This window comes from Vulpes lagopus, chromosome 23, assembly GCF_018345385.1.
Source record: "Vulpes lagopus strain Blue_001 chromosome 23, ASM1834538v1, whole genome shotgun sequence".
Lineage (NCBI taxonomy): Eukaryota > Metazoa > Chordata > Mammalia > Carnivora > Canidae > Vulpes > Vulpes lagopus.
The window spans coordinates 29,958,323-29,974,130 of NC_054846.1; the positions used below are offsets into that span (position 1 = coordinate 29,958,323).

Consider the following 15,808-nt stretch of genomic DNA (forward strand, 5'->3'; position numbering starts at 1 on the left):
TGAGCAAGAGAGAATAATTGGACTGTTTTTTCGTGATTAGAATAGCCTAATTTATGAACACGGCCTCACACTGGGTTAACTCTTTAAAATAAAAATAGCATAATGGCAGCATGGAAAAATAGAACAAGAGATTTCAAGTTAAAAAAGCTATGGGTTCAAGTTCAAGCTCTATCACTTGAGTTGTGAGTCTGAGGCAGAACATCTAACCTGAACCATCTGAACCTCCTCTCCAGACCCACCACGGCCTGTCCATCTACCTACCATCCACCTACCCACCCCTGGTTTATGGAGCACTTGCTCTTGGACAAGTGCATGATCTGTAATATACAAACGGGAATAAACCCCCTCTTATCAAAATAAGTCAATGGAAGGAGTTTTGAACAAAAATGTAACACTTTCCACTTCATGTCGCTGCTTTCAGAAACAGGAACTGACAGGAATAGTTTGAGGAGGGGCTCCACCGACACCTGCAGTTCATGGATAGAATTCAGGGAATAAATGGAATGGGATAAAAAAATAAATAAATTTCCATTTGAGGCTTGAACAGCACACGTGTTATGGCACCAACCCCTGTGCCAATGAAAATCTGTGTATAACTTTTGACTCCTCCAAACTAAACAACTAATAACCTGTTGGCCTGAAGCCTTATCAATAACATAATCATTTAACACACATTTTACATGTGTATTATATACTGTATTCTTAAAGTAAGCTAGAGAAAAGAAAATGTTATTAAGAAAATCATAAGGAAATGCATTTACTGTACTGTATTTATAAAAAAAAAAATCCAAGTGGACCTGCACAGTTCAAACCTGTGTTGTCAATGGGTCCAGTGTTGTTAAAGGGTCAGTTATATTTTAGCTAACTCCAACTGGAATTTGGCATTTCCTTTAATTATGAATGCAAGACACAGGAGTATTAACTGAACCTGGGACTTTGTCACCAAAAGAAATCAGACACTTTCATATCATTTTATAGTTGTTCAGATATTTCAAAATATCATTTATGCTCATCACTACTTTGAAATTATGGGAGTCACTGCTGTTAGATTTTGCTATTTGATGTGTTAAGATATTACTGTATCTTGGGGCACCTGGGTAGCTCAGTAGGTTGAGCCTCTGACCCTTGGATTCAGCCCAGATCATGATTTCATGGGTCATGGGAGGGAGTCCCATACCCAGCTCCTAGCTCAGCGGTGAGTCTGCTTAGAGATGCTCGCCCTCTGCCCCTCCCCCACTTGCACATGCATGATCCCTTTCTCCCTTGAGTAAATAAATGTCTTTAAGAAGACATATTACTATATCTCAAATTGAAAACACAAATTAGATACATGACCATTTTTTCTGAGAAGGATCTACAGCCTTTATAGAAGTCCACAGCACAAGAGCTCCATTGGGGGGGGCGGGGCGTGGGAAGGAGCCTTCAGGATAGAGGACACAGAAATATTGCTACACACAGGAAGCTGACACTGGGTGACACCAACATCTACTGGCTGCTTGGGCTCTGTACCCTTCCTGACTCCCACAGAGAAACAAGGGTCAGTGCTTGGAATCCAATTTTCAAGATCGGACACAGATGTTAAATTTAGGAGCCTCAGGAAGATGTCAATGAGCAATGATCAGGAACAGCTGGTGTGTTTGAGAAACTGTTTCTCAAGCAGACTCTTCCAAGCCCAGGTAGGGGTGGGGGCAGGGTGTGGGGAGTGATAGGAGAACAACAAGGAGTCTGGCTTCATTCCCTCACCGAGAAACGCCCTTCCCTCTGGGCCACCTGGTTTCCTATCAACAGAGCTCCAGTGTCACTCACATACACACACACACACACACACACACACACACACACACACATACTCTGGAAGCTCTCAGGTCACTGTGCTATAATCACCACCTCCACCAAATGGAGAAATCCTTTTCAGTGTGACAAATGTTTATTGAGGGCTCACTAGGTGTGAGACCATCTTAGAATGCTTGGCAACCACCGACAGATCCAGCCACTCCCCTCAAGGCTCATACAGCCCAAACCACACCGTGTCCAGCCCAACACAGGGCCTGGTGTGTCCCCAGTCCCTGACCTCACTGCCAACTGCCAGCCTGGTGGCTCTTCCTGGGGGTCCCAAAGGCCCCTAAAAATCAACATGAGTTAAACTTGTCTTCTGACTGGTCACCAAAACTTCGCAATTCTACATCTTAAAAAGCTATCTTGTTTCATCCTTCCCCCTACCCCCGACCCCACACCCTCATTGCCACCACCCAGGTTCATTCCAATTGACAGGATCCGTGTGATTCTCCCCATCTTCACGGTCACCACTCTAGACCAAGGGACATCAATTCCTGCCTGGACCACTTCAGGAGCCTCCCGCAGCTTTCCGGGCTTCCTCCAGGACCAACCTCCCATCCATTCCCCACAGAACAGCCAATATCTAGGGACTCAAGTCCCATCATTTCCTTTCCCTTCCAAGGCTCCTCTGTGCTTTAAGATAAAACATCCTCTCCCCCCACAGCCTGGGAGGCCCACAGGATCTGGCTGCTGCTGCCTTCTCCAACCTTCCTCACTAACACCTCCCAGGATTCAACCACACTAACCTTGTCATTTCCCCTTAGACCTCACATTTGTTCAGCATGTCAGGAGTGCTCGTGCCCCAGTTTTCCACGGGGACATCTACCGTCCTTTCTCATCTTCCTGGTGTTGACTCAACCTCCTTAAAGAGAACATTCCCCAGCACCTGCTCAGCTCATTTGCAGTCCCAACCCCAGCCTCTGGCCCCTCATCTGTAAAATGGACGTAGCCGCATTACCCACCTCAGAACGCGTGGGGAGGATTAAATGAGTGAATATTGATAAAGTGCTTAGAATACCACTTGGTACACGGTAGGTGCTCTATAAATGCTTTCATTTCAAGATAAAAATGACTTATTCGCTACAGGTTATCTATTCTATTTACCACTGACAAATATTTTTGCACAGTGCTTGGCATATAATAACTCAAGAAATTGTTCATTGGAACCAATGAGCATCCTTCTAATCGGCTCTCCATTCTTCCGAGCACTCTCTCTAGAACACAATCGGATCATGTCTACATATTGCCCTGCTCTTGTCCTCCATCAGCCAAGGCCATGATTTTCACACCCTGTTCAGCAGAATCCTAGAAGTTCCTGTGAGCTGCCTCAGGGACAGGTGGGGGGGGGGGGGGGGGCCGGCGGGCAGGGGGGGGGCAAGCTGCAGGGTTCGGGGAACCTCCTAACCCCTTACTGTACCCTGTGTCCTGGCCCTTGGCCATGGTATCACCCAGAGCATCACCCAGAGTCAATGATGATCTACTAACCTCATTCTCATACCGAGCGGCCAGTTAAGATTTATTGTAGAGACCAGGTTTGGAAGGTCTGAGAACTACTGACCGTCAGGATGAAATCCAGCCGCCTTTGCCTGTCTCATTAAGCCTGTGGCCATCTGGCCCATGCTCATTTCTGGACGCTCCCCAGCCAGGGTGAGCTACCTGCGGTTCACAAGCTTATTCAATGACCCGCTTGTGCACAAGCTGTTCCCTTTCTCTGGAACTCCCTTCCCTGCCTCCTCCACATGGCTTCAAGATACAGCAGCTCCAGCCTCACCTCTCTGAAGATTCCAAGATCTTTCCAGGCTGAGTTTGACACTCCGTCTAAGGGCTTCCACAGCTTCTTTTTGCTACCTCTCGTACCATGTCTCCTGGCATTGTAAAGGCTTGTTTTACTCTCGCCCTTTCCATAAGGGCTGGTTGGGCAACTACCACACCTGTGGGCCAAATCTGGCCACCACTTCTTTTGGCTGTTTGGGGTTTTGGGGTTCTTTTTTTTTAATGGCCCATGAGCTAAGAATAGTTTTTACATTTTTAAATGGCTAGAAAAAAAATGTTTCATAAGTGAAAATTATATGAAATTCAGATTTCAGTGTGCATAAAGCTTTATTGGAACAGTGTCATATTTGTTCATTTATGTACAGTCTATGGTTGCTTTTATGCTACAGCAGCAGCATTGAATGAATGCAACAGAGACTGTATGTGGCATGCATAGCCTAAGATATTGATGATGTGACCATTACAGGAAAGGTCTGCTGACCTCTGTTTGAGAGCACTGGCCAGGATAGTAAGGCTGGGATTCCTGGGGTCAAATCCCCATCATAACTCTTCCAAGGAGAATAGTATCTATAACTTTTAGGTAGACAAACCATTATAAAACCCAACTACAGACTCTAGGGGAAAAGGTCACAATTCTATTTAGTTTGACAGTATAAAAACTAGCATTTTCATCAAAATATATAATTGAAATGAAAAAAAAACCACTATAAGCACATTTCATAAAAAGCAAACAAAAAACATAAGACTACCATGCTCTTATAAACCAGTCAGACCTAGAATGCCTACAAATTGCTCCCCCACCCCTCAACTCCCAGCAGACTTTGGGATTTCTCAGAGCAGGCCCCAGTCTTTATCAGCCATGTGCCACCACATGCTCAGGGCAGATGGAGAACACCAAGAAGCTTCAGAGAAGGTGGAGATGGTACCATGCTACTGTGGTCAACATGGTGGTCACAGTGTGGCGTGGCTCTTCACCCTTCCATTCTCAGGGAATCTGTCCACTGCACCATCTGGGGGCCAGGCTGACCCCCCACTTCTAATTGGACCAGGCATCAGTTCCTGCCCCAAGGACAAGAAATCCCTACCCTGCAGTAGGGCTCTAACCTGGTATGAAAAGGGGAGCTGACCCAATGCTATCTCATTCTTGATAATTTGAATAAATCATACAGAGAGTTGTCGTCAGTGGATAGCCAATGCCGAAGGTTAAATGCTATTGAGAAGTAGACTGGGTATCAAAGCAGGCTGCAGGATTCAGGTGGAGGGCTGGAGGAAGAAGAGGCCATTGTTGGCACGACAGAGGGAAGTAGCATGCTAAGTCATGTGGACAGTGAAACCTTCGAATAAGCATCTATTACTTCCTGCTGTTGAGCCGCTGTGAGCTGCTTTGGGCCCAGAACCTTCTTCCAATTCAATATTAAGGAAGTCCCACCCTACAACTGTTAATCATGATGGTGAGGGTAGTAAATACACACATGGCATTTCCTATGGGTCAGGTAATATTTACCTGAGACATATTAACTCCTTAATCCAGACAATAATTCTATGAAGCAAATAGGATGCCTATTTATAGATGAAGAAATGGAGGCACAGAAAGGTTACATAATTTTCTCAATGGCCCACAACTCAGACACGGCAGCTTTCATCCCCTTGACCTAGCTCTGGAGTCTGTAACCAGTATTATAGTACTGCTCCTATTCCTAGCTTTCCGAGGAATTCTTCATAATTCTTTCCACTAAGACCTCCACCTCCTTACTTGAACTTGCCCAGTAGATGTTTGTTTCATGCAACCAACTGTGCCTAAGATAGAAATTTGTATCAGGACTGACACTCTAAAAGTAGATCCTCAGAGAGTTTTAACGTATGGAGCTGGGTCTGAGGTACTGCAGGATGGAAGACTCTCCCCACATCCTGGACTGAAATGCAAATAGGCTGTATACAAGAGTGGAGGACCTAATTAAACTGTGACCTTTAGGTTCTTGAGATTCAGACTACAAGCTAAAAACTGGTAAGGCTTTAGGTTTTCTAGGTATTTGCTTTAAGCAGTTAGAAGTGTCTAAGGAGTATAACAGACATATGCAAAGATGCTCAACATCACTCATCATCAGGGAAATGCAAATCAAAACCACAATGAGGTATCACCTCACACCTGTGAAAATGGCTAAACTCAACACAAGAAACAACAGGTGTTGGTGAGGATGTTGAAAAAAAGGAGCCCTTGCACTGCTGGTGCGAGTGCAAACTAGCATAGCCACTGTGGAAAATAGAATGGAGGGTCCTCAAAAAGTTAAAAATAGAATTGCCACATGATCTAGCAATTCCACTGGAATACTGGGTACTTACCCAAAGAAAATCAAAGCACTGATTCGAAAAGGGATATGCACTCCTACGTTTACTGCAGCATTATTTACAGTAGCCAAGATATGGAACCAACTCCCGGGGCCCATGAAGAGATGAATGGATAATGGAGATGTGGTATATATACAATGGAATATTACTCAGCTATTAAAAGGGATGAGATCTTGCTACTTGATGTGATGACATGGGTGGGCCCAGAGAGAATAATACTAAGTGAAATAAGAGAAAAACATATCAAAGGAATTCACTTATATGTGGAATCTAAAAGAAAAAAGCAAAACAAACTCTTAAATACAGAGACCTAGTGGTTGCCTGAGGGATGAAATAGATAAAGGGGATTAAGAAGTATAGACTTCAAAAAAACAAACAAACAAACAAAAAAACAGAAGTACAGACCTCTACCTAGAAAGTAAGTTATGGAGGGATCCCTGGGTGGTGCAGCAGTTTAGTGCCTGCCTTTGGCCCAGGGCGCGATCCTGGAGACCCGGGATCGAATCCCACGTCGGGCTCCCTGCATGGAGCCTGCTTCTCTCTCTGCCTGTGTCTCTGCCTCCTCTCTCTCTCTCTCTCTCTCTCTCTCTCTGTGTCACTATCAAGAATAAATAAATAAAATCTTTAAAAAATATATTAAAAAAAGAAAATAAGTCATGGAGATGAAAAGTACAGCATAGGGAATCTCATCAATAATGGTATAGTAACATGGTGATGACTACCTTTACTATGGTCTCCTCACTAATGTATGGAATGGGCGAGTCAATGTTGTACACCTGAAGCTAATCAAACATGCTAATTACACACCTCAATAAGTGAAGTATAAGGAAGACAAGGGTAGTGGGATGGGTTGGTTACTTTATATGGCCCTGAGTAAAACTGCAATGGAAAAAATAGGACAAGTTTTTATTCCATGTGCCTCAGCCAGAATTCAAGGAAAATTGTGTCACCTTACCACAAGTGGTTATAGAACCTGAGTGTATATTAGAATCACCTGGAGGGCCTGTTAAACCAGATTGCCAATCCCACCCCCACACTCAATTTCCGATTGAGTAAGTCTGATGGGGGCTCAAGAATACTCATTTCTAACAGGTTCCCAGGTGATGCTGATCTGATGCTGCAGGTCCAGAGATGACACTTGGAGAACCATTGCCCAACAGCATAAAGCCCTCTCCTGTCACTGAAAGGCATGATCACGCAGGTTATGAAATTACACCATAGAAATTCCAACCACGCTGAGTTTCTCCGGTCAAAGTGAACTCCCATATTGGTAAGACTAGAAGCCTGGCTCTTCCAATAAAAGGGGATTTCTGGGAAGAGCTGGAGGGATAGAGGATGCCAGATAGCCTAAGACTCAGGATGAAAGAGGTCCTGACATCAGACATTAAGAAAAGGCCAATGGTTAAGGGAGTCTGAAGTGGCCAGACTCAGGAAAACGTTGCTGCCGAGCACAGGAAACATTTCCAACATTACGCTTTAAGACCCTGCATTTAACTATTCCACAAATATTTCTCAAGTCTTAACATCATGCCAGGTACTGTGCTAGGTACTCTGGGTTCAATAGAGAACAAAACGTTAAGTAAGGTTCCTGACCTTCTGGGGCTTACATTTTAATTGTGGCTGCTAAGAAAGACAAGAGGGCCTGTAACCCAGACTTAACAGGTTGAGATCTCTGGATCCAGGACATGAGCTAACTTGTGTCCAAGAACAAAAACTGAGAGCAGCCCCCTGAGGCCTTATTGGTCTGAGGTCGTTTGTGAGCCTTAATACAAAGAATGCCACAACAGTCCAAACGTTGACAGCTGAGGAGCTTAAAACCCTCCTAGAGCCTGAACTTTGGTCATCCAATCTCCAAACCCAGAAACTCAGTTGAGAGTCACGGTTTCTCTGTTCTATCATGTCTAATGTCTGCAAACAGCTGATCTTATCAGAGCAGTTGCAAGGACCTGACTTGCTCCACACAGGGTAGGACTGACACCAGAACCCAACACCCACGTGCTGGACTGTCCATGGCAGTGGTTTAAAAGCTCCAGGCCACAAGTCAGACCACCCAGGTTCTGAATCATCTGCCATTTAGCAGCTGTGGAACCTAACCAAAGCACTCCAGGCCTCCGTTTTCCCACCTATAAAAATATCATAACAGCTACGGACTCTGAGGATCAACCAAAAATAAGTCACATCAAGTGCTTAGCACAAAGCCTGTCCATTAAACCTACCCAGTAGATAGTAGCTATGATTGCTTTTCCCCTCTCGGTGGGTGTTGGGTTTTTTGTTTTAAGATCTATCCTTGGATTTCAGGATGTGTGTAGAGGGGTAAAATTCACCATCTAGTCTTCAGATTGCAAAATGGCTGGACAGGATTATAACAGAAACTAAAGGAAGAAAAAAACATCACAGGAAGACTGTGGATTTTGAGGTCAAGAGGCAATGTGCAAGGCTGCATCGCTGAGTGATCCTGGGACATCACTTCTGCACACAATAGCTAGAAGTATCTTGCGTTACTGTCTGCTAGAGAGCATGTGAATGTTTTGTGGTTGTCTGCACGACAGTTAAATTAGATCAGGCTTTGGAATTATGGGAGTGGAGAAGAAGAGGGTGTGTATCCCCACAAGGGGTAGAACAAACTACAAGAGTCCATTCTATTAGCCCACAGTTATAAAAACATACCACCCTCGATGTCTGCAGAGGGGGTGGGCACCATGTTTAGACCCCAAGCAACCCCAGGACCCAACTATGATGGCCAAACAACTACCGAACCACAAGACTTTGAAACTTGGGAACACTCTTCTATGAGTGCATTGGTGTGCCAAAAATGGCAGGAGTTCGGAGGGGGGAGGAAGTTAATTAACTTGTACATAATTTAAAGCATTTTTTTTTTTTTTTACATTAACCCAAGCATATAGGTAGGTTAGGGAACAGAATGGGAGGTGGGGTGGGGAATCACATGAAGTTTTAAAACACTTCAAAGGGGACCATCCAGCCTCAACCCCACATTGTAGGGGAGGTTGGTTGTTGCCTCTTTAATTAGGACTTTCAAGGGAAAGTCTGCAAAGCACTAGAGTGGTGGAAAGAACATAGAAGTAGACATTTCAAGATCTGAGTTTAAGCTGGAAGTCTCAGGGGCTTATTTTGTTATCCTGAGCAAGTTACTTCTCTTGAGCTTCCTCATCAGGTAAATGGGACTGTTCCTCATAGAATCAACCTCAGACTGGAACAGGAGCTCAGAGGAAATAATACGCAGGGAAGTACTCCACAAATACTCATTAGGATCATCAGAGAGAGGGTCTACAGGTATCTGCTGCCTTGGTACATGTGCAGGCCAAAGCTAACCTACTACAGTTGTGAAAGCGATTCAAAGTTGGTGGCAAGGCAGAAAAAGTAATGACCCAGCACATAAAAGGCTGGGTACACACTCATTGCACAAGCACCTCGTAAATTAATCCTTAGCAGAAGCAACTGATGTGAGAGCGCCCAGAAAGGAGAAAGCACAACCCAGTCCCTCCCATCACTTTGCTACCCGTGGTTGACTGAAGACGGAAAATGAGAGAGCCCTCCAGTAGGGAAGGAGAGGGCCAGCAAACCAGCCACTTGTGCCTCACTGCCTACGGATTACTGTTAATATTCCTGTGTCTGCTCTGAAGGAATCGCTGTTGGAATCTATTGAGGCTCCCTCTACAGTGTTTCAAGTCAGTCTCTTGTTTTAGGCACCCTATAATTCAGCATGCCTTTTTCCAAAATGCATTCGAAACCTGAAAATAAAATGCAGAACAAATGCAATCAAATGACATCATTGCTCTGAGTGACAAGCATGGGCACTCTGATCCTATGACCCCATTAAATGGGGCTGCAACCTGCTATTGTCCTTTCAGTGGCAAAATCAGTAGCATCCAGCACAGAGCACTGCTCACACAAGCAGGCAACAAACAAATATCTGTTGAATTAAGTATCTTATCTCCATGTTTAAAAGGTTAGAAAAATTGTCAGCTTTCTCATCAAAACTACCACCTTTTTTTTTTTTTTCCATTCAAACCCCTCTCGAAATTCACTTCCAGTAAGGCTCCTTAAGGTATACTAGAAGCAAGGAATTTACTTAAATGAAAAAAATAAAAAAATAAAAAGCAAAACTCCAAGCTCCCACCTGTGCAGCCATGACATGCTATTGTTCGAACCGGAGTATATTATTTAACTTGGATGACAAGCTCAGGGAGTAGGGACCCTGTCTTTCAGAATACACAGCTCTGAGCACACTGGGAGTTCCTGATAAATAACAGCAGCAAGAAATGCTGTGGAGGGACCTCTTTTAATTATTTATTTTTCCAATTCCAGATTTTTGGCAGCATGTATTTATCCCTGGCTTGATTTCCAAGGGACAGCTCTCTCCCAGAAGCTCCCATGAAGATGGATACACAGCTCTCCAACCTCCCCTTCCCCTCCTCATCCCAGAGGGAGTTAGGAACACCTGATGGGGCCAAAACGTGGATTCTGAGCGCATTCAGGATGCCTGCTGGGTTTGGAAGGGAACTAAAGTCCTCCAGGACCCAATGGGTACAGAGAGGCAGTCAAGAGAAATGTTTTGGCTCCACACATCTACACAGCTGTCAGATGGCAAAGCTTGGACTTCCACTGTTATTACCTGCTGGGGGCCTCTGAGCCGTCTTGTCATTAACCCCAGAGACCAAGTGTGCCTAAAGCTTGGCACTAAGTACTATTTGGGGGGTACATTCAAGTCTTTCAACAGAGGAGTAGAAGGCAATGATTTCTGCCAAACTTGAACTCTTAAAGATCTAATAAAAAACATATGAAATATATGTGCATGGCAAGGCGAAGGCATTTAGGGAGCATTATCTGTTATTTATTGTTAAAAAAAAAAATCATAACCAGAAACTAAATGAAGGCATAACGCGCACATCCCAGCACACAACGGACAGGCAAGGAGGGAGAAGCCAATGACCATCTGAGGAGCCCTGCAAAAGACCTCAGCTTTTTCCTCCCCAGATAATAGGGCTAATATTTGGTAAGATGTGCTTTGCAGAGAAAGGGGTGGGCGGGGGTGGGAGAGCCTTTCTGTACACATATTAACATACCTTGGAGCCAAGGCTCCCCTGTAGGCTTACACAACAGTGTATCACTACAACAGCTTTCCAAGTGGAGACTTCTCCCCTTCCTCTCTGACGCATTTTATACCAAAACAATGGCAACACCTGTAGCCGTTCATTTCTGCTCTTTGATTTCTGTCCAGTTATAAAGGAGGCTCTCAGCAGGCTCCCCTCTCAGGAGCCATATGTGGAGTCGATGTGCCAGCAGCCTTGGAAGGAAAAGGGCCTCTGAGAAGTGCACAATGGCTCCATAATCCCCATCAACTGGACCCTCTTGAACCGCGGCTTTATTTCCCAGTCAAAGAACTGCCAATCTCAAGAGTGGGGCCGGGAGCTGCCCTGGGAACCCAGGGGCAACCTGTGCTCCTGCTGGTTGGGCACCCCGGCAAGGGTGGTGCCTCTGCGCCCCAGGGGCCGGGCCGGCCAGGTGTGGAGCCCAGAAACTGTGTGGCACCCCAACACCCTAGCCTGCCCTCCCCTCCCGGCTGCAGCTTTATCCACAAAGCCACCTCCACCGCCCCTCCTCTGCCCCAGAGACCACAGCGCGCGCCGGGCGAGCCACAGCCCCGCCCCCTCGCCCCGGGTCACCGCGGGTTCGGTTCCACCGAGCGGGAGCCCCTCTCCGCGGCCGCCCCTGACCCCCGCTGGGCAGCCTACCAACTCTTCGGACCGCATCCCGCGTGTTGCTGGTTTGGGGTGGGGGGCCGGAGGGGGGCGCAGAGGCTGGGGCGTGGCAGCACGCCCTTCAGGTTCGCAGGCGGCTCTGCCCGGGGCGCTGTTTGGTAACCGTGTCGAGCAGGGTCCAACCCGCACGCCTGCTGAGACCCCACACCTGGGGCAGCGATGGGGGGAAGGGAGGGGTCCGCTGCACGCGGAGGCTCAGCCCCAAACAGGAGTCGCTTGGACACAGAGAAGGACGGCACTGGGACGCAGTCACCAGAGTTTTGAGCCAAACTCCCGCCCTCCCCACCTCCCTTTCTGCACTCCCTTTGGGGCCCCCCTGGCTGTGTGGTCGGGGAGCCCGCGGTCTCCGGTCTGGGAGACCCTAAGAGGTCGGCTCCTTGGCAGCCGCCTGGCTGCGTGCCTCGGGTACCGGCGACTGGCGACCCGGTCCCCCTCCCCTCGGCCTCGGCGGCGGCTCCCCGGCCCAAGCGCTCCCCGCGGCGTCCGGGGTGGGGGGCAGGACTTACGCAGTTGTGCTCGGCCATCTGGAAGTCCCAGGGGCAGCTCTTGGCGCGCTCCTGGATCTCACTCATCCTGAAGAGGCACAGCGCCGTGGTGGCGGGGGAGCGCCTCTCCTGGCCCTCCCCGGTGGCCGCGCTGAACACGCCAGCCCAGACGCCCAGGGCCTCCACCAGGCTGGAGGACAGGAGCAGGCGCCGGCCGTCGGGGTGGCCGTGGCCGCAGTCGAGGGCCGCCTGGCCCTGGAACTGCAGCACCTTGGCGCTCTGCGCGATGCGCACCATGCTGGGCCAGCCGGTGGCGGCGCCGCTGGTGTAGTTGTAGGGGTAGTAGGGGAAGTAGACGCTGCCGTTCCAGAGGAAGGCGTCCACGAAGTGCAGGCTGCCCGCGCCCCCGCGCAGCTTGAGGCGGCCCAGCTCCTCCGTGGCCAGGCTGCGTCCCTCCGTGTCCTTGAGGGCGATGGCGGTGTCGCGGTCGGACGCCGCGGGGTTGCAGCGGCTCGCGGTCTCGGGCTCCGGCAGCACGTAGGTGGCGGCCACCGCCAGGTACCAGCGGCTCCGCTCGCCCGCGCGGTACACCACGCCGGCCGTCGAGCCCTGCGGGTGACACGACACCACCTCGGTGCCGTTGCGCAGGGAGCCGTGGCTCAGGTTGCCCAGGAGCCGCACCTCGCAGGCGCCGCGGTCGAAGGTCCAGCCGGTGAGCAGCAGCCGCTGGGGGTCGGCCGCCCCCTCGCTGTAGGGCAGCAGCAGCTTGCTGAAGCTGCTCCCCGGCCGGGGCCGCGCGGGGGGCGCCAGCGAGACGGGCTCCGTGCAGTTGCCCGCTTGGTCCCGGTACAGGCGCGAGAGCCTGTGCTCCAGGCTGTAGTCCAGCTGGTCCAGGCAGCTGCCGCTCGCCACGAACACGCCGTCCGCCAGGCTCGCCGCGATGGCTCCGATGGCTTGCTCCGACCGCCACACGGGCTCGTCCGCGCCCCGGCTGGGCGCCGCCAGCGCCAGCAGATAGGCGAGCAGGGGCAGCGGCGCGGCGGGGCGCGGGGGGCGCGGGGCGCGCGGGGCGCGCGGGGGGCGCGGCGGCGCCTTCCTCCCGGAGACCTCCATGGGGCTGGGGGGGCCGCCCCCGGGCAGGGCGCGCGGCGGCGACGGCGGCTCAGGCGCGCGGCGACGGAGACGCGGGCGGCGGCGGCGGCGGCTCCTGCGCGCGCTCGGGCTCCCGCGGCCGCCCCATCCCCGCGGCCCGCCGGGGAAGCAGGGCGGAGAGGGCGGCACGCGGCGGGGCCGCTCCGGCAGCCTGTGCGGCGGCGGCGGCGGCGGCAAGCCCTGCGCGCTCCGGCGCCGCTTCCTCCTCGCCTGCTGCTCCGGAGAGTTCCTCTGTGCAGCGCCGGCGCTCGCGGGGAGGCGCGGAGGCTAAGGGAGGGGACGGGCGGAGGGGAGCGAGGCAGGCGGGGAGGGCTGGAGAGGTTGGTGCGCTTGTGCGTTTCACTTTCCCATTGTGAAAGTGGGATGCAACTGGCCCCCTTCCTCATCCTCTTCCTCCTCCGCCCCCCGCCTCCTGCCCGCCCGCCCGCCCTCCCTCCACGCCCATCTCCCCTCCCCTCTCGATTCGGTGAGATAGGGAGGAGGAAGGTCTCGTAATTTGGGTTACTGTGTAGGTGGCCTCTTTCATCTATTCATAACAAAGCTGAGCCGCCTGCTGTCGCCGCCGCGGCCGCCACCATCGCCCCTCGGCGCTCCCGGCGCTCCCGGCGCTCCCGGGGCGCGCTGACAATCCGCCGCTGCGCCCGCGGGGCTGCTCCAGCGCTCGGGTTTTGTGTACGGGGGCAGCCGGGGGATACGCCAGGCGCCGGGGGGCGAGCACCCCGGGCGCCGAGGGTTTGCAGCCGAGGCCCCAGGCTCAGGGCGGCCGACAGGTGTGGAGCGGCGGGAGGGAGGCCCTGGGGGCGCGCGCGGGAGCCGGGGACGAGCCGGAGGCGCGCGGGACCGAGGCGTCCCTGCCGCAGGGGTCGGGCTTCCCCGGGTCGGAGGAGTGAGGTGGATGGAGCAAAGGCCGGCGCCGGGACTCCGGTTCTGGACGATCCCCGGGGCCAGAGCTCCCGTATTTGAAAAGGTTTTCCAGTCTCCCTTGGCAACGGAGTCCCCGGCTCCCAGACCTAGCCAGACCTTTAGAAAGTTCTACTCGCCATCTAGCCTCAAGGAGCCTGGCTAACGTTTAGTGAGCACTTACTATGTGCCAGCTGCTGCTCCAGATTTACCACGCGGACTAAGACTCGTTTGAGGTCCTAATAACCCTTTTAATTAGTGACTTATTACCATCATCCCATTTAGTAGTGAGAATGACCATGGTGAGGTTATGGGACTCGCCTGGGTCCTACTGCTGCTTAACCGTAGAGGTGAGATCTGAATCCGTATCTTGCTCCAGCGCTGCTTACACATCCCGCTCTAGCCAGGTGCCACCTGTGGCCCATACAGTACCACTGTGAGATCGTTTTCAGCAAGTGGCACCGAAAAGTTCCCCAAGTTAAATGCTCCAACCTGCCCTCCCCAGCCCTGCCTTCTAATTTTAGAGCCAGGTACTCTTAATTCCCTAGAGGCTCTCCCTCTGTCTCAGCCTTTCCCAACTTCTTTCCTTTGGACCCTCTGAGGTCTTACCAACTCACCGAGGGGTGACCCGGAGGCCACCAAGAATTCCTGGAGCACAGTGACCCTCTGATTCATTGCACATCTCAGTGTAGGTTCATGATTCCTCAGAAGGGGGCTCATCCGGGATGCACAAATGCCTGCCAGCTCCCTGAGGCAGCTGATGGCACCATTGGCACACTTCGAGTCCCACAGGTGTTCCAGATGGTGTACCAGGGGGCTCTTGAGGACCACTATGCACCCTTGCGAAAAGATCTCTGTCCCTTCCTGGCTACTTCCCGGCGGGAGGGCCCAGGGAGAGTACCTGGTTGCCTCCCCTTTCTTCCTTCCTGTCCTGCTTCCCCAGCTCTAGGTGGACTGGGTTTGGGGGGGAGGGGAGATGGGGTGAGTGGGCTGCCTCCAGATGCTGAACCCTCTTCAAGGAGAAGTTGCTGCAGGTTTTCAGCTTGTGCAGTAGTACTTCAGGCTCTCCCCGTGCTGAGGGATAAGCCAGGAGAGGGAACGTGGCAAGGCTGGAGGAACAGAGGGTGGGGTGAGTCAAAAAGCAGAAGAGAAACAAAAGTTCCTGCCCTTGCTGCGCAGTTAAAAGATCATAGCATTCCAGCGGTGACCCTCAGATTCTGAATTCAGAGTGGTCACTGTTCCATTCATAATTTCCTTGTTTGATATTGGATAACATCATCTCCACTGGCCAGTGGGCAGTAAATACTTTCCCATGAGCTGTGTAGGGGTGGTAGTGGCCGGGGGCCACTGATGAGGGTGGAAGAGCAGGGGAAAGGGCCTGGGACCCCAGGCTGATGTTAGTTCGGAGATGGTCGGGAAGGCAAGTCAGGTGCTCTCTCTGCTCCAAGATCATCAGGCCTCCCTCCCCCATTCCCTGCCCACCTGAAATATTTTAAGGACTTTGGCCCAGCTGGAAATGGGCAAAGTGGTATCTAA

At 51.0% G+C, this 15,808-nt stretch overlaps 1 protein-coding gene across 2 annotated transcripts in view; it reads right to left on the reverse strand.

Annotated features, from left to right (window-relative positions):
• The window catches only part of PLXNC1 (plexin C1), a 138,095-nt gene extending 124,446 nt beyond the window's left edge, over positions 1 to 13,649 (reverse strand). The window contains exon 1 of one of the 2 annotated variants that reach the window (XM_041738315.1): positions 12,242 to 13,640. In XM_041738315.1, coding sequence (XP_041594249.1) covers positions 12,242 to 13,333 — 1,092 coding nt within the window. In that variant the 5' untranslated portion in view covers positions 13,334 to 13,640. Of the gene's footprint in view, positions 1 to 12,241 lie in introns of both variants that reach the window. The other variant, XM_041738317.1, reaches the window with a different exon arrangement.
• Between the last annotated feature and the right edge of the window lie 2,159 nt (positions 13,650 to 15,808).